Genomic DNA, 19,277 nt, shown 5'->3' on the forward strand with positions numbered 1-19,277 from the left:
CTAGCAACATTTAAAAAAAGAAGCAGTCTTGGCCACTAAGAATTAACCAATGGGGTCCTATCAACTTATTAACCATCCCCAGTATCATTATTGGAATTGTGTGTCTACTCTAGTGTGTTCTCTCCACTCTGCCCACCTGTGAGGAGGCTGAAGGAGCAGCGCGTCCACTGGTCCAGGTCCATGTTGTAGGACTCGATGTGGCGCACCAGAATGCGGTCGTTGTTGTAGTCCAGGTCGTTCCCCCCGAGCACGTAGAGCTGCCGCCTCACCGCCGCCATCACGTGGTAGACCCGCCTCTGAAACATGGGACTGCGCGCCAACCACTGGTCCTGTAGAGGTGGAGAAGGGATTAAAGGGAAAACAGAAGGAGGGGAAAGACAGAAGGAAGAACATGATGAAGATGAGAAGCAGGTTAGGTGTAGCACGAAGAGGGAGGGAGAAACAGAGAGGGCGGGATGGGAAAGAGGATGAATAAGAAGATTAATATTTAAGCATATCCATGCATGGGTAATTGATGTATGCTCAGTGCTAGATAAATAACATGACACTGGAGCTCTGGCTTGTACTAATGACTTCCCTCCCTATTTCTAATCATATGTTTCAGCCACTCCATTTTACACCCAGGATCCCCGCTCATTCCACTAAGTGTGTTCGAAGCTTATTTTGTGTCAGTGTGTGTGTGTTTGATTGAGGCAGAGAATGAGAGTGTGTGTGTCTGCTGGGAGCTGACGGGTGGCCATCTGTTGAGGGTAGAGTGGGTGGGGGGTTGCTGTTGCTCTGGCAGGTGAATGTAGATTCATGGTGAATACAAATGAGACTCCCTTCTCTCTTTCTCTCGCTTCTTCGTTCCCTGGCTTCCGAGCCAACATGTACAAACAGAGGCCCATATGGAGGGGCACCTTACACATACTATATACGCCCTGCATACCTCCACACTACAGCCTCACCGAGACCCAGCCCTCTTTAGCAGCTGGCTCGTAAAAATACACAAACACAGGCTGAAGCGTAATGGCGCATTTCCACTGCAGGGCCTCGTACGGTATAGTTAGGCCTTGGTAGGCCAGGCAAAACTTTATGCTGCGTTTCCATTACAGTTTGGGAACTGCGATAGTAACTATAGTAACGCAGTGTAGGCGGAGCCGTGACGTCATCTTCAAAGCGAAACACAAAACAGCCGTTAGCTGTTAGCACTCAAGCTCACAGCTCCTCATATCTGTTCAGAAACTAGACAAAACTTAAACAAGTACAAATCACAGACTGTCTGTGTCATGGTGAATACAGTCGCTGGTTTATTTATGTCTGTATAGGCCATTGTTGTGAGTGTGGACGGTCGGAGCATATAATGCGTTAGCTTAGCCGATCTCCATTCAGAAAACACGCATTTTAAAAGGTTTTTCACCTGCCGTCTGTCTGCAGACTTGTCAAAGCATTAATTCATGGTTTTTACTCACCGGTATCAGTATGTTGTTACTTCGGCATCATTTTGAAACGTGTATTACAATTAAATCACGGTAAAATATGTTCATTTTGTTGTAGTTGCCAGTGATTCTCTCACTAGTTTAGTATACTCAGCCCGGTTGCTGGCCCGGAAAGAACCTCGATTTTGGAGAGCCAGAAAAACTGTGAAAAAGTACCTGCTAGCCGGAAGTACGCCTAGTGGAAACGCAACCAAAAACGTGCCGGGCACGGCACGCTTAAACAGCGCTCCGCGCCGCTGTAGTGGAAATGTGCCATTACTGCATTCCAATCCAGTGATGTGAAGATGCAAATACAGAAATTACATTAGAGTAAATTCATTCTCATGTATGTAATTAAAAGGGTAGTGACATTGTTGAGGCAATATTTGGAAGTTAGTACATGAAAGAGGCCCAATTATGCTTTTTGTGGTTTTCCCTTTCCTGTAGTTATATAGGTTTGTGTGCCTGTAAATGGTCTGCAAAGGCTAAAATCCCAAAGCCCCCTCGAGAAGGACTTGCTCTCCCACACACACTCCCCCCCTGCCTAAAAAACCCTCGATTGGACTCCTTTGTTTACTTCTATTGTGATATCACTATGTAACACTCGCATTTCTATTGGCTAGCGCTCCAACACATTGTACATAATAGGCTAAGGGGAGGGACATCTCTAAGCAGTTGACCAATCACAACAAAGCTCGCCAGCTAACCAATCAGAGCAGACTGGGCTCTGGTTTCAGACAGAGGGTGAAAAGAGGTGCTGCAGCACAGGCAGTATGAGAAAAAGAAAGAGCTTGTCAGAGTAGAGGCACTTAATACTAATATGTAACCTGGACATTGACATAATAGGACCCCTTTAAAGTAAACGAAATGTTTTTGTCCCATGGATAATTTACTAAAAAACACTTTTATGTTGATTTCACGCCAAAGAAAGTCAAACCTTGTATGTAGTTTTACTATTTTCCACGATGCTATTGGTTTCAATTAATTTACATATGGTGTGAAAATCAATTAGCAGACTCTTTGACACCTGCCGGGTGTGTAATCCATCAAAGCAAATACTGTATGCATTAATTTCTTTAAGTTGAAAAATTGTCATTATTGTTTCACTGATTAAGTGTTTCCTGCAAAAGTATGCACTGCATCATCTCCAAACAATGATATTACTGTGACAAACATTAATGCAGGCCAAAATGTTAACTTTTAAACATAACCAACTATTGTTTATAGCCGAAGTACCACATTTCTCTTAGAAGGCTTTACTCTATAGGAAACTCTCTATCATTAAACACTTATTCAGGTAAGGAACAACAACCTCAACAACCTAAGTGAAGAAAAAAATGAGAACAACAGATAACAAAAGGTTCTTTCAGGAAGGAAAAACATTAACATGAACAGCTTTATATGTACATAGTCAACTGAACAAAAGGTGTACTATCAAAAAGTAATAACACAAGGTAAAGTCTTAAAAGGACAGACCCCCCCCAAAATGTAAAAAATATTTTTTTGTATCAGTCTACACTATTGTAAAGATGTCTGCCTTCTCTCCATTATAATGGAACTAGTTTATACTGTGGTTTCTTAAAGTGTCAGCCATTTAAAAAAGTTATCAGCAATGTCTCTTTTCCAGAAATCCTAACAGTTACCATTACCAATGATAATCCACAGACCTTGATGTGAGCAGTTTCATTTAGGAACAATTTACGGGTTTGGTTTTATTTGAACTTAATTACATGCTCAATGTGTTGAAAAAATCCCCATTCTCGTTATCTTTGCCATCATCTTGACTGCAAAGGACCCTGGGGGGACAATGGAGTCAGATTCCATTCTTTTTTGTTTGGGAGGGGAGAGATGTACACTCTACTAGTTGCACTGTTTTAGTTAAAGTCATGTTTCCTGCAACCTCGCATATAGCACTCAGATTTCACTCTTCTAGCCCTGTTTAGCTGTTAAACCCTGGGTGGATAGAGTACCGTTAAGGGGCCCAGGGCTCTTTGCCAAAGAGCCCTGTGCCCCTTAATGGTTCCCTCTCTGTTCCCTCTCTCCCACAATCAATCAATAGAGCATAAATTCCCAAACAATCTTTCAAAAAGTATGAGTTGACATCACTTCACCCTTACCTGCTCTGGGTCATACACCATCAGTCGATTCTGGTACTGAGCTGTGTTTGTCACCCCACCTGTAACATAAGATAACACCTTGGCTTTAATCAGAGCACAAAAGCTGTTGGTAGAAATGTGCACAAAGCAGTGTTTCAATCTAGAATACAAGAAGGTGTTTGTGTGTGTGTATTAATGTGTAGAATCAAGGTGAGTCCGTCTTCTTATAGATGAATACCTGAGACCCAGAGCAGGCTGTCAGCCACACAGCCGGCGTGGCAGGACAGAGAGCGGTCGAAGGGTTGCACAAACATCCATTTGTTCCTCTTGGGACAGTACCGCTCCACAGAGGGCAGCACCTGCCGCAGCTCGTTCCTCCCCCCCACTGCGTACAGGAACTGCCCCAGCACCCCCAGGACAAAGTGTTCTCGGCAGGCCTTCATGGAAGCAATCTCAGTCCAACAGTTTCCCCTGGGGTCGTATCGACAAGCGGTCCTTACGGCACACGTCCTCCCGGTGGAGTGCTCCACCTCCCCACCCACAACAAACATGAAGTTCCCCATCACAGCCACACAGTGGTGGCTGCGCCCCGTGGGCATGGGTGCCAGCTCACTCCAGTTGGAGCCACCTGAGACCCGTACGTGCTCCTGCGCGGCCGGGTTGAAGTAACGCAGCTCCCTGACCCTGCTCGACTCCCGCTTCCTCCCCCCGGCTATGTAGAGGGTGAGGGACTGGAAGCGAGGCCGGGTGCGGGCTGACTGGCGGAGGGGCTGGGCGAAGGTGCCGTGGTGGTAGTCCAAGGCCTCCTCCACCAGGGAGGCAGCAGTCGGGCTGGACTGGACCAAGGAGTGGCTCCGGGCCAGGTGGTGCAGCGCGGGGACATCCATAAGGCCATAGCGCACGTGTTGGATCAGATCCTCGGTGTACTGGTACCGGCAGTCATGTTCCAGCCACAGAACCACCAGCTGCAGCCAGATAGAGCAGAGAAACACTGATGAGTTATATATTATTTCAACAGTCTCATAAAGTTAGCATATGTTATAATGCAAATTCAGTATTACACATGGTATCACCCTTTAAGTCACAATAATAATCCTTTTGTTACTACTGTAGGTCTTTTATTAAATATATGAGTGACAATAATGTAAGAGATAGATATATATACTCTATTCATCCTAAAAAATAAAAAATAAATAGAATAAACTATAAATATATAAAATACAAAATATATATAATTATACGTATCCACAGTAGTAAGGACATAATATACAGTATCTAAAGATTACACTATAACTGAAATGTTATAAAGCGTTTTAAAAAACACTTTTCTTTTTAATGTGTTCTAATTTGTTCTAATATTTGCAAACTGCAACATACATTTAAATGAATTGGATAAATACATTACATTTACTGTTTGAAATTGTGCTTAACTGCTTAATTGGACAACATTCTTTGTGTTTTTATCCTCTTTTTGATTATATTAATTTAAACAAACTGTCTTTTTCTCATGTGGTCTACAGAAAATACTCTGTAAATGTAAAATAAAAAAAATGTCATACATTCCCTGAAAAGAGAGAAAAAAGACTAAAGGCAAAAAGGGAGCAAGAGGAGAGTAAAAGGAAGTAGGAGACAGCATGAAGTCAGAATGTTAAGAATGAGGGATTAGAAGAACGAGTGAAAAAAGGCAGAAAATAATAGGAAAGAAATGAGCGTGGGTCTGCTTATCACAATTATTTCTCTACACGCCTATAGGCTATTATTGCAAGACTGAGGCACGCCCGCACTGCATCCACACACAAGTATTTATTAATCAGCAGCATTCAATATACAGTCGGTAAATATCCACAGGCTCCTTCCTTTGTTTAATGCAGGCGAACTGGAGTGCAGAGAATTTAATTGAACTTGAGAGCGGTGGAAGGTTATTTAGTTGTGCCGAGGTGTGAATGTGGGCAAGATGACTGGAGACCACTGATATTATTAGCGGGAAAACAAAGTGGTGTTTGACGTAATCTGCGCAGAGATGGAGCACTTAAATCAGAATGAAGATGAGGACATTTTGTTTTCAGACAAAAGGCAAATCAGACAAAATCCAAAGTATCACACCATAAATCAAAACACAGCATTTTGTGTAGACTATAACCTAATTTGTGCTTTTCATATATTCCCATTTTAATCAAACGTGTGAATATGCAACAAACATGCAAGTCAGGATTGTCTCTTTAAGGTATCTGTGCCACTCTTCTGTCTCTACCTCCCTTTCTCTATTGCTCACCCCGCCTCTCTCCTCCTCATTGCTCTGAAGTGACAGTACGTGTGTGTGTGTGTGTGTGTGTGTGTGTGTGTGTGTGTGTGTTTGTGTGTGTGTATGTGTGTGTGTGTGTGTGTGTGTGTGTGTGTGTGTGTGTGTGTGTGTGTGTGTGTGTGTGTGTGTGTGTGTGTTTGTGTGTGTGTGTCTGCATGCGTGTGCACTACGGCAGCTGACTGTGAAGGTCACGCTGCATCACGCAACTTCCTCGGGGCACGGAATAAATCAACTCCTTCTCCCTGCTTCCCCTCAAAGAGAAAGTGCAAGAGTGTGTGTGTGTGTGTGTGTGTGTGTGTGTGTGTGTGTGTGTGTGTGTGTGTGTGTGTGTGTGTACGTGTGTGTGTGTGTGTGTGTGTGTGTGTGTGTGTGTGTGTGTGTGTGTGTGTGTGTGTGTGTGTGTGTGTGTGTGTGTGTGTGTGTGTGTGTGTGTGTGTGTGTGTGTGTGTGTGTGTGTGTGTGAAAGAGAGAGTTAGACCACAAAAAGACAGGGAGAGATAGTGAGAGAGAGAGGTAAGGGGAGAGGGGGGAGCTATACGAAAAAGCAACTAAAAAGATGGCAAGAAAAAAAAACAAAGCCGGGCAAATGTGATTTCCAGAGCGTGAGAGACTCTTAGAAAACTCTGAGTGACGATGATTGACTGCCAAGATATATCGGCCCAGTATTGGCGTGCATAGCCCCCCCCCGCAACCCTTTCGGACGACGGCCCCCGCTTGCCGTTCGCTTCCTTCTGATGCCTAAATTAACCTTCTGGGCAAAGTGAAGGAGGCCCAAAGCAGCCTAATCAGAGGCTGATTATGGCGGCGGCGGCTGGCTAAAGGGTCAGGGTAATTGTGCCATCAGAGGCCTGATTGTTTTCAATCAGACGGGCGGCCGAGTGACAGCTGGGGGATTGGGGCCCTGATGGAGCCGCGGTGGGCCTAATCAGAGGAGAGAAGGGGAGAAAGACAGAGAGAGAGAGAGAGAGAGAGATCGGAGGGGGGAGGTGGAGGGTGGAAGGGTGGAGGCTGATTGGTACAAATGAACAGTCAAAACAGTAAGTCTCCACCCCGCCACTGCCGCACATGTGCACGCTCACCATCACCATCCATCCATCACACGTGCACACAGTTAAAAAACAGTCCTTCCTATCGCTCATTAATATAAACAAACAGTATGCGATGCAGCTGGTGCGTGTTTAATTTGTTGTTTATTAGTCTGCATGCAGATGATGTGTCATGCATTTCTATGTGTGTGTGTGCTTGTGTTATATACAGAGTAGTTAAGCGCCAAGATGCAATTAGTTCAAGCTAAGAAGATTGTCTCTCACTTTATTTCTATGATCAAACCTTTTTTATTTAGGTTTCTACAGTGCATAAGGCTTTATGTTACAACTTAAAGAAGTGCATACACAATGCAATATGCTATCATTGAGCGATGGAAACCAACTATAAGCATATACAATGAGTCAATAGTTTGTACTGATTATATATATATTCTAACATTCTCTTGCACTATTTGATCTGTTTTATTTGTTCTATGTCCTATATATATTCATGTTGAACTGTTGGAGGAGCCTGTGACTTAAGTTTTATATTGCCATATCTACACTGTAGCTAATGTGCACATAACAATAAAGCCTTGAATCTTGAATCTTGAATGTACATAGATAAAGAAAAGAAAGCAATAACAACTACTAAAGTAATCCCCCCCCTACATTCACTGCCATTGTATCTCACTTTATTTGTCAGCATCATAACACTAAACACTACTGCTTCTACTTGCAGGGAATACCAATATTCACACACACTCACACACACTCATTGAGACACACACTTCCAGTACCTTCCAGATCTCCTCCTCGCTCAGAGAGGTGAGCCGGTCGCTCTTCAGCACCTCCCTGAGGAGGCGGTAGGGCAGCTGCAGGGCCTCATCCTGCCGGCTGTGGCTCAGCTCAGACAGATGCTCCACCAGGAAGCCCACCACGGCTTCCTCCAGGGCGGGGAGGTGGAACAGGTCGGCCACGCGGTACAGCTCCAGGTAGTTCACACTGCTCAGCTCCTGTAAGCGGGAACACGTAAACAGACGGGTGAGGTGAGTTAGCCATTAATGTTCTCTGGGTGCTTGCGAACAGCAAAATATGACATCATCTCTAAACTAATGTAAGATTTAATTTCGTTTTTTGAATGCAAGCCATCACCTAAAATAATGTGTCACATTCATCCAACGATGAGTAAGACACCTGATACATAAGTGTGCCCCATGACCCCCTATGGGTTGATTTGACTTTCCATTTAAATGATAACCTTAGAGTTTCCAGGTTTAGAGGTAAATACAAGAAATTGAGCCTTCACTAGTGGAATAAGACTGCCATCTTCTGGCTGCCCTCCAGCGCATACACTGCTAAGAGGCACCAGCTAGTGTTCAACATGTAATGACTTAACACCTTCATGGATCAATCACTCAAGTAGATATTTGGACTGCTGTTCAAAACAATTCAAATGTCACTACTGTTTTATTTTACTTTTTAAAAGGGTGTGTTTTATTTAGAAAAATCTACAATTAGATTAAAGGTCCTCTTTCCATTAGAATGGTGAGTATACAAATAACATCAGCAATTATCACTTGAAAATGAAAATGATATTCCAAATCTAGCATTATATGTGTCTTTTGAGTAAAGACTTAAATATGCAATATGTTTTAGAGCTTTGTCTCTAAATGCAATTGCAATTTAATTTTACTCAGATAACACAAAATACTACAGTTTGGAATATAATTTTTTTAGATAAACATCATCATTAAAATAAGTCCCTTATGGGCTCCTTAATCACACATGCATACCAGTCAACATGTGTCATATGTGATCCATTTCAGTTAAAGGACTTACAGTGCAGCTATACACAGTAAGTGTAGTATCCTTCAGTTACTCAATAACCAATTAACTGAATTGTGTGCATCATATCGGAGGTTTAATCATCCTGACTGGCTGTTACTTTCCAATCAATTGCTTCAGTGTGTCCACATTATGGGTCTGGCCTCTGCACTTTAATCATGGGCCTCCATTTATTTTCAAAAGTGGTGGGGACACTTTTTTCAGATAAAGAAAAAACTGTATTGCGCGTCACCCATTTTTTCTGTACACATTAATGTCCTTACTATTAGCGAGCAACACCTGTATAGACAGAATTTACAGAGTCACTGTCAGGCTACAGACTATTTTCGTAGGAACCAGTATATATGTGTGGCCAGGGGACAACTATTGAGGAAGCCAATGATCTCCGTCTTCATTTAAGAGTCTTAAACACGCCTGTTCTCCACATTTTCTTTTTTCTTTCAATATGTAAACTATGCATTCTACTCTCTGTCATGAAAATAAAGCAAACAGGCCAAACAACATTGCCGCAAGCATGTTTTCGGGTCATTTTAGAGTCAGTAGAGTTAGATTACATTACTTTTTTGAATTGCAGTGCCTGCGCCCTGCTGCTGCATAGCAGGAGCAATGTTTTGTTTTTACATTTTCTATTAAAAGTTTACTTACATGTCCAAATTGCACATCTTGACACTAAACCAGTGCTCTTGTTAATTACATTTCTTTGTGCATGCTATTATTCAGAACATTTATAAGTTACTTTTAAAGAGTGGTGGGGGGGCACAACTGGCCATTTATAAAATGTCCCCAGCATCCCCAGCGCAAAAGACGCCTATGACTTTAATACACACCAAATACTGTCAGCGGACATGTGTTCTGCAAACAAGAATGTTGCCAGGTAAAGGGATAGAGAACACAAAAAAAGAAAAACAAAGTTGTAGCTTGAGGTGTTGTCTGGTCAATAGCATACAATTGCTTTTGCCCCCACCAGATGGCGCATTTGAGTTAAGTTGAATACTGTGATGCAAATATAAAGACTTGGATTTTGAATTAAAGTATAAAAGTCCTTGAAGATAGTAGAAGTAATGTAAAATATATATTACGTACTGCGTGGTTTTAGTGATTCTAAAACTACCACAAATTGAATTGAATGTAATATGCATGACACTGTGTATGAAATAACTCAGAGTGGTAGGTACTGCCCTGCAACACCCTGTTAACCCAGTTTTTGGCTGTGTACCCAGAGGACAGTGGACTGACTCTGTTCCAAAAGATCTGTCTGTGATAAAGCACATGCAACAGGGTGGCCTAGTTCTTAAAGAGATCTGGACTCAGGCACCTTCCCTGACAAGCAGCCCCCCCACTAAAGTGTCCTTGAGCAGCCCACTGAGTCTGTACTGACTCAAGGGCTACACACTCCAACTGACCTGAAAACTCCACATTACATCGTTAGATTGCAAGAGATTGTTGAATTTCAATAATCACAGCAGCTCTTTCGATTTATTTTTTAAATCAAAGCTTGCAGTGAGGTTAGCTTGAAGGAATAGTGGGACTTTTGGGAGATATATTTATTTGCTTTCTTGCAGGGATTTGGATTAGAAACTCAATAAAACTCTCTGTGACATAAGAAGCTAGAGCCAGCAGAGAGTTCGCTTAGCTGAGCATGAAGACAAGAAGCAAACATGGCCCTTCTGGCTATCTAAAGATTCAAACATCACTATTAGCACCTTTTGTCGCACATTAACCTGTCCAAAGAAAGCATTCATGCTAACATCCCCTTAAAGCAATACATCACACAGAAAAATGCTCATCTGTAAACTGAAAGAAATGTAATTGTAAATAAACAGCATCAATAAGCTAAATGTTAACTTAAAGGTGACCTATTATGCAAAATGCACTTTTGTACGTCTTTTATACATGAATATGTGTCCCCGCTGTTCCAGGGAACCCACCATGTCAGTGTCAGAAAACACAACCCTCTCTATTTTCCTCCATACCCAAATCTCTTAAAAAGATGCTGCAACGGATCTGATACAGACTGATCCAGATTTGAACACCTCTGTGACGTCACAGAAGTGGCGCTACGGCTATTGGGCCAACTCCACCAATCAGGAGGAGACAGCCACGGACATTGCCGTTCGAAAATGCTGGAGACGCTGTAGTACATATGCCAGGCCTGTAGATGGTGCTGTTCTCACAGAATCAGCCCATGCAGAGACAGTGTTAAATTGAGCGAAATGAGGAATGGCTAAAATGCATGATCTGTTTGGTATTTTGAAAAATAAAAAGTATAAATATGCCATATGTAGGTATGGTCCTACACTATATTATTCAAATATAGCATGATAGGTCCACTTTAACAAAACTCGTGCTGTATAATTGAAGTTCCATGTATCCAGTCGTATGCTTGCTACTTCCCAAATACATTAATTTTCACTCAACCTTTATAGGCTTTATATAGACTATATAACATGATATATGATGATTATATGATGATATAACATGACTTAGATATGGAGTCTATGGCCTGTGTACAACATATTTTATATTTTTTCCGGTATTTTGCACAAGCACATGTTTGAATGAAGTGATGGTACGTAATCAAAAGCACATTGTACTGAATAAGGATGAACAATGTCTGAACAGCCTGACAGAGCTCCCTTTTCATCAGTCTGTACTCCATTACTTGGGAGAAGACTTTGTAAAATGGCCATACGTTGTTTTCCATAAAGAAGACTCTGCTCTCAACACCATTACCTAAACAATCCTGGTCAATGCTGTTCTGTTGTTTTTATTAAGATAAATATGTTGGTTACTAGCGCAGTTGAGAAGTGGACTTACACAATACATAGGGTGCAATATAAAAGCTTTTCCACACTCCAATCATCAAGCTGTTTCTGAAAGGAACCCATTTCTCAAAGCTCCATGAAATAACAGGATTTAAATTGACCTGATTTAACCTTTTATTTTATTATGTCACCAGCTTGAACACAAGAGGACTTTGGTATGTGTGTGTGTGTGTGTGTGTGTGTGTGTGTGTGTGTGTGTGTGTGTGTGTGTGTGTGTGTGTGTGTGTGTGTGCGTGTGTGTGTGTGTGTGTGTGTGTGTGTGTGTGTACGTGTGTGTGTGTTTGTGTGTGTGTGTGTGTGTGTGTGTGTGTGTGTGAGTGTGTGTACCTGGATGAGGTAGTGTGAGCAGAGGCTGAGCAGCTCCAGCAGCTGAAGGTGGCTGCCTGCAGACAGGACGTCCTGGATCACTGCCGGCTCCAGCAGGATCTAAACAGAGGACAAAGACAAGGTTATTAGGTTTGGTGCAGTTCAGACTCATTGGGTCTGATTAACCAATGTCTTTAAGCTTTCTTAAAAGTGTTTCTTGTGAATGGTCATAATTTAAGAGAATGTACATCAGATTCATGACATGTTCTTTAACCAGATAATTGTTCGTACTTGTGTTTTTATAATAATTAATTGCATTGCAAGTGTTATTACAGTTTTTCTCGATTGTTAACACACTAAAATGCTACATAAAGCACAATTATTTTCACTGACACTCAAAGAGGAAAACATCGGCTCAAATCTACAAAACTCTAAACACGTTTTCAGCTTTTCACACAATTTGTAAATCAACATGGCACTTTTTGCAAACCACTGCACACGTTTCTCCACGTAAGACACAGGAATCTGACATAAAGTCACGTGTTAGCACATACAAAACACTGATATTCAAAATGCCTCACACATGGACCAATGATCAAGAAACACGTTCCACCTGACCAAACACCTGATAGCATAATTGTTTGCTCATCAATCAGGATGTTAGCACTATAAAAAGACCAGGTGAGTATTTTCTTACAGCAACAATGGAAGCCAACATGGAAGCAAGAGCAAGAGGAAGAGGAAGGGCTGGGCTGAGAGTGAGAGGAGGAGAAAGAGGTGGGGTGAGAGTGAGAGGAGGAAGAATGAGAGGTAGAGCTGGAGGGAGAGGACGTGGACAAAGAAGAATACTCTCTAATGAAATGAAATGTTATCAACCATTGTTTGTCGATGAGAGAGGCTGGACAGAGGGTTCAGCCTAATCTAATCCGATTTACTGTTGCCTCTGTAATCCGGACACTTAGACTTGAAAACAGTTTTTTACCAGTTTTTAGCCCTGCATAATTCATGATATATCAGTGCTTATATCTGTTGTGTGAAACATATTTACTTCATTACTGTAATTGAATTGTTGCATACTATAACTAAAAAAATACTATAACTACAAACATCCTGCACAATTGACTGTGGTAAACTTACTTTTATGCTACACAGAAACTGACCAACCACTATATATTTGTTGTTTATCTGAAGGACTGAGAAAAGAAGAGGTGCAGGTGGAAGGCTAAGGATTTTCAATGAGGCACAGGAAGCAGCAGTTACAAACTGGGTTGTGGCAAACAATGCCATCACACTTAGAGAGATCCGAAGCATAGTAACTATGTGCTGAGATGCATGTCGCACAATGTTATTTTTTTTCAACAACTCATTTGTATTTTTTCATTTACTGTAATATAATACAACTGTTGAAATGAAGGAAACACAATAACCAATCAAACAGGTCAGCTCACAAATCTCGAGTGAGCTTTTGGGTGTGCGTAGAATTTGTTATTTTGATCTTGAGGGAATACAATTGTATCTAAATGGTACATCATGGAGCATATTTTCTTTATGTTTATAGGTGCTATAGGTAATATCAACCTTCAATGCTTACTTGCAGTCCGCTTCATTTATTTAATTAACTAAACGCTCGACACGTCAGTGTTTCTCACACTTTTTGTATTTACAGTTTTTCTCGATTGCTAACACCCTTTTTTTTTTTAATTGCTCAGTTTCTCAGAACACTAAACAAAATTCACAAAACCACACACACAAAGTGAAAAACACCTAATTTCTCCTGCTAAGTGAAGAACTGCACTCAAAACTACATAAACACTTACCAAATGCAAACTTTAGCACCAAATATAACACACTTCATTCATAATACTGGATTGTTTGACCACCCAACTACACACTGCTGAGCATAAACTAAAGCACTTTCATCTTTTATGGGCTATGCTCTGTACATAGAGGTTTCTGCAGAGACAGATTGCTTGCAATACAGAAATACAGTAAATGAAGAAATACAAATGAGTTGTTGAAAAAAACCACGTTTTATTCAAAAATAACATTGTGCAACATGCATCAGTTACTATGCTTCGGATCTCTCTAAGTGTGATGCATTGTTTGTCAAAACCCAGTTTGTAACTGCTGCTTCCTGTGCCTCATTGAAAATCCTTAGCCCTGCACCTCTTTTTTTCTCAGTCCTTCAGATAAACAACAAAGATGTAGGGGTTGGTCAGTGTCTGTGTTGCATTAAGGTAAGTTTACCACAGTACATTGTGCAGGATTTTTGTACAGTTATAGTATGCAACATGCCAACAATTCAATTACAGTAATCAAGTAAATACGTTTCACACAACAGATATAAGCACTGATATATCTTGAATTATGCAGAGCTAAAAACTGGGAACTAACCTGATTTCAATTCTAAGTGTCCGGATTACAGAGGCAACAGTAAATCGGTTGAACCCTCTGTCCAGCCTCTCTCATCGCCAAACCATGGTTGATAACATTTCATTTCATGAGAGAGTACTCTTCCTCCTCCTCTCACTCTCAGCCCAGCTCTTCCTCTTCCTCTTGCTCATGCTTCCATGTTGGCTTCCGTTGTTGCTGTAAGAAAGTACTCACCTGTGGTCTTTTTATAGTGCTAACATCCTGAATGATGAGCCAACAATTATGCTATCAGGTGTTTGGTCAGGTGGAACGTGTTTCTTGATCATTGGTCCATGTGTGAGGCATTTTGAATATCAGTGTTTTAAACCAGCTAACACGTGACTTTGTGTCAGATTCCTGTGTCTAACGTGGAGAAACGTGTGCAGTGGTTTGCAAAAAGTGCCATGTTGATTTGCAAATTGTGTGAAAAGCTGAAAACGTGTTTAGAGTTTTGGAGATTTGAGCCGATGTTTTGCTCTTTGAGTGTCAGTTAAAATAATTGAGCTTTATGTATAATTTTAGTGTGTTAGCAATCGAGAAAAACTGTAACAACTTTCTGGCATGATAGCTGAGGCTAGTTGTTTTCCTTATGTTTTCCTCTCAATAATGTATAGACTCTGTTGAGATGTCAGTGTGTTGTTTTACCACTCTCGTCTACTAAAATAACTTAAATATTTCAAAAATCATTGTATGTATTGTCATGACAAATGTCATGACAATACACACAATAGATTTTTGAACATGAACATGAACATATCCATGTTCCCCAGAGGATAAAGTCCTCTGATTTTTGTGATCTTTTGACTTTTCCTCTACTGCCACAAGTTGATGTTGTATGTTTTTCATTGAAGTATCAGCATCTATTGGATGTAATACATTTATTTATCGCCCTGACGTCTCATCGAGCACGAAAATCATCATTTTAACTACTATGGGGCACATGGTAAACTTTCTACTAGTTTAAGGCACCGATTCGCAGATTAAAATAGCAGCTAGCATGTTAGGCTTTCAGTCTTGTATATTTATCCACTGTATGCAGTATCCATTATTAGCAGGTCATTTTCCTGTTTAGCCTCATTCTGTCTCTTTTTAGTGTGATTATGGTTTGAAGTGAAATAATTGTCAGCTGTTTTTTAAAGTGAATTATTCATTATAAGTAAAAAACACTAAACATTATCACAGTTTGATGCTTTTCCTTGACATATATGGAAGCCATATGAGTATACTGTATTCAAGCATTGTTTGAGGTATTTGTGTTTTGGGAAATTATAATTGAAATTTTTTGCTAAATTCTTGTGCTGTTTTGGACTTTCCCTTTCCTGTAGTAGATTTGTGTGCATGTAAATGGAAAGGCTAAAATACAAAAGTTCCCTCCAGAGGAGTTTCTCTCTCACACATCCCCCCTGCCTGAAATGCCTCCATTTGACTCCTTTGTCTACTTCTGTAACATTGAAATCACTTCGTAACACTCGCGCGTCTATTGGCCAGCACTGAAAAACATTGTATGTGATAGGCTAAGGCTACATCTCTAAGTGGGTGATCAAGCACAACAGAGCCAGCCAGCTAACCTATCAGAGCAGACTGGGCTCTGGTTTCAGACAGAGGGTGAAAAGAGGTGCTGCAGCACAGGCAGTTTGAGAAAAAAGCAACCTTTTGAACATTAAAGCATGTCACAGTAGAGGCACAACATACACATATGAAACCTGGAAATGGGCATAATAGGGCCCCTTTAATACATTAAAACAGCTTTTAGAGCATAAGTGAAAAACAAGATGGCACAAAATGTGAAGGTTAATTATGAACAGTATTTCCCAAAAAAGGGATGTAAGGCGTTGGGAAAACACTGATGCATTAAAGCAGCAAGTAATATTCATGTGCTGTGTGACATGAGGTAATCTCACCAGGCTAAACTAATGGTGAAAGAAAAGTAAGTGCGACAGATTTCACAGCATAACAAGAAATGCTCCTCCAATGTGCTTGCTTCACCATTATCATCCTCCCAGCAAAGCAACATATTCTGGCAATTATTATGCCACTGATTGTGCCAAAATGCTTCCTGTAGAGATGAACAAACAGCAGCTGAAATTATCTGCTGAAAGCCTCCTTCTGTTTCCTCCATATTATCTGCCCATATGCAACATGAAGTTCTGTTATACAGCCAAATGGTGCTGGGCTCTCGGCAGCAGAGCCAAGTATTACAGTATGTATTTTATGGAAGGTATAGTCCTTTTTTGTGTATTTTTTTTAGCACAGCACACAGAACCATGGGGAGTTTAATATTCTATTAATTATCTGAATAATAGCCCAATCAAAATTAATCTAAATCTGTGTTACCTCTAAAAGTGTGCCCTCCTACTCCAAATACATGTTGGGCAGCTTTGATAATCCATAGAGACGTGACTCGATCAGTGGCGAATATGGAAACAAAGTACTTTATGATGTATGTAACCAGGCACGTGCACACAGAAGTGGGCTTGAGCCCCTGCCCTTCTCCTTCCTCCAGAGAAAGTGCCCTTTTTATTGGGTGCTTTTTTTCTCCAATAAATGAATATATATCTACTGCTGTTTGCGCACAGTTTCCCTTCCCAAAAATATATTGATTGAATACAAAATAAAAATATCAGCTCGGGAGATTAGAATGTGAAGTTCCGATGCTCTCTCTACCCTCCCTCCCTCCCTCCCTCCCTCCCTCCCTCCCTCCCTCCACGTCTCGCGCACAGCGTTGCGGACATCGGCAGTCCCTTCAGACAGACAGGTAGCAGCACCTCCCACCTTACAGTCCCTTTAGACAGACAGGTAGCAGCACCTCCCACTTTACAGTCCCTTCAGACAGACAGGTAGCAGCACCTCACACCTTACAGTCCTTTCAGACAGACAGGTAGCAGCACCTCCCACTTTACAGTCCCTTCAGACCGACAGGTATCAGCACCTCCCACCTTACAGTCCTTTCAGACAGACAGGTAGCAGCACCTCCCACTTTACAGTCCCTTCAGACAGACAGGTAGCAGCACCTCCCACCTTACAGTCCCTTCAGACAGACAGGTAGCAGCACCTCCCACTTTACAGTCCCTTCAGACAGACAGGTAGCAGCACCTCCCACCTTACAGTCCCTTCAGACAGACAGGTAGCAGCACCTCCCACCTTACAGTTCCTTCAGACCGACAGGTAGCAGCACCTCCCACCTTACAGTCCCTTCAGACCGACAGGTAGCAGCACCTCCCACCTTACAGTCCCTTCAGACAGACAGGTAGCAGCACCTCCCACTTTACAGTCCCTTCAGACAGACAGGTAGCAGCACCTCCCACCTTACAGTCCCTTCAGACAGACAGGTAGCAGCACCTCCCACTTTACAGTCCCTTCAGACAGACAGGTAGCAGCACCTCCCACCTTACAGTCCCTTCAGACAGACAGGTAGCAGCACCTCCCACTTTACAGTCCCTTCAGACCGACAGGTAGCAGCACCTCCCACCTTACAGTCCCTTCAGACCGACAGGTAGCAGCACCTCCCACCTTACAGTCCCATGTTATGCCGGCTGTTCTTGGCTTGTTTGAAGGTGAGTGGAGATGAACAAATGACTAAGCTGCCAGTGCCTCGAGTTTACAGCTAATTAGCCAAAAGACAAAAACAAATATATTTAACTAGGGTAGCCTAGCTAATGGATAAGTTAGTTCAAGGTTTAGCTTAGGCAACTTATCATGGGCATACAGGCTAATGTTCTGTACTTAAGGGGAGACACTACAGGTGAATACAGTAAAATGTTATCTAATAACGTCATCACAATCGCCACATTGATATGCAAATTAGGCATTTACTAGGCCTAGTTAAAATGTCAACATTTGCATGCAGTTACCAAGGCATTGCAGGTGAAAAGGATAAAAAACTAAACAAAACAAAAACGTAGCACCTCACAACTTCCCCAGATTGTTACTTACGTCAAGTCAGTATTTTCCTCGGAAATGTTATGTTTAAATGCAGATTAGCTTTATATCTATGAATTCAGACAGGGTAGTAAGACGAACAGCATTTATATGTGTTTCTTTGAAGTTTTTTTTCCATTAGAGTGAAAGAAAACATGGAAGCAAAATAGACCAAAATAACGAAATGTACAAGTGGTCTACATGAAAAAACGATCTTTTTGCCTGTAATGTCCTGCTTTAAACAGTAACTTCATCATTTTGATTGTTGGCTGCTCATTTGAAAACTATTAATTGTACTTGTTTGTTGTCTGCTCTTGTGCTTAGTGAATACTAAAGAAGACCATTGTCTCTGCGTTAACTGATTATTTTTGTAGAATTCTGTTGAGTATTAAACAATTGCGTGAGTGGGAGGGAATTCAAATACATTTGTCAGAGATGTGCAACTATATTTTACTTTTTGTTTTTAATTTTTTTTTTATAAATGATTATGGTAAGTGCCCTTTTTCTCACTTGAGCTCCTGCCCCCCAAAATGCCTGTGCACGTCCCTGTGTGTAACTCACCATGCACTACTGTTGATGCAGTTAATATTGCATTAATAGGTATCACATTTTGCAAAATATTTCTTATAATTCATGATTTTTGCATCTAAACAGAAAAATGTAAATGATGACTTCCGGTTATGGAGGCGACATAAAAGGCAGAATGCTTTTGAGCTCTCATAATACTCTGATAAAACAACATTATTTGTATATATATATATTATAACCTTCAATGTTTAGTTGTGTTTGAACTCCTGATAAACATCCGACACGCCCTACAATACAAAACTACCAACTGCCACCCAAAAGGGCTGAGGAGAGGAAGAAAGTTGAGAAAAAGCGGGAGCATGTGTCAGCTAATGTTAGCATAGCTAGCAAAGCGCTGCAAGCTAGCACGAGCAGCCTTGACACTGAACTTCCCGTCTGTTTTTTTTAGAGGGATGAACAAATAAAATGATTGTCAAATCATGGATAACATGTTTTTCTGAGACATTAGCATGAGTGCATTTATTAAAGAAGCACAGTAGTAGGAAATGTACTTGCTTTAT

The 19,277-nt window shown here is 41.3% G+C and overlaps 1 protein-coding gene across 8 annotated transcripts in view; it reads right to left on the reverse strand.

The window, feature by feature from the left end:
• Positions 1-19,277, reverse strand: part of klhl32 (kelch-like family member 32) — a 52,771-nt gene that overhangs the window by 6,733 nt on the left and 26,761 nt on the right. For all 8 annotated transcript variants that reach the window (XM_079694666.1, XM_079694665.1, XM_079694663.1 and 5 more), the window contains 5 exons: positions 11,881-11,979; positions 7,681-7,896; positions 3,792-4,518; positions 3,575-3,633; positions 137-329 (listed from right to left, as the gene is read on the reverse strand). In XM_079694666.1, the coding sequence (XP_079550792.1) occupies positions 137-329; positions 3,575-3,633; positions 3,792-4,518; positions 7,681-7,896; positions 11,881-11,979 (1,294 nt within the window). The remainder of the gene's footprint in view (positions 1-136; positions 330-3,574; positions 3,634-3,791; positions 4,519-7,680; positions 7,897-11,880; positions 11,980-19,277) is intronic.

The sequence above is a fragment of the Notothenia rossii genome (assembly GCF_949606895.1).
Source record: "Notothenia rossii genome assembly, chromosome: 7".
Classification (NCBI taxonomy): domain Eukaryota; kingdom Metazoa; phylum Chordata; class Actinopteri; order Perciformes; family Nototheniidae; genus Notothenia; species Notothenia rossii.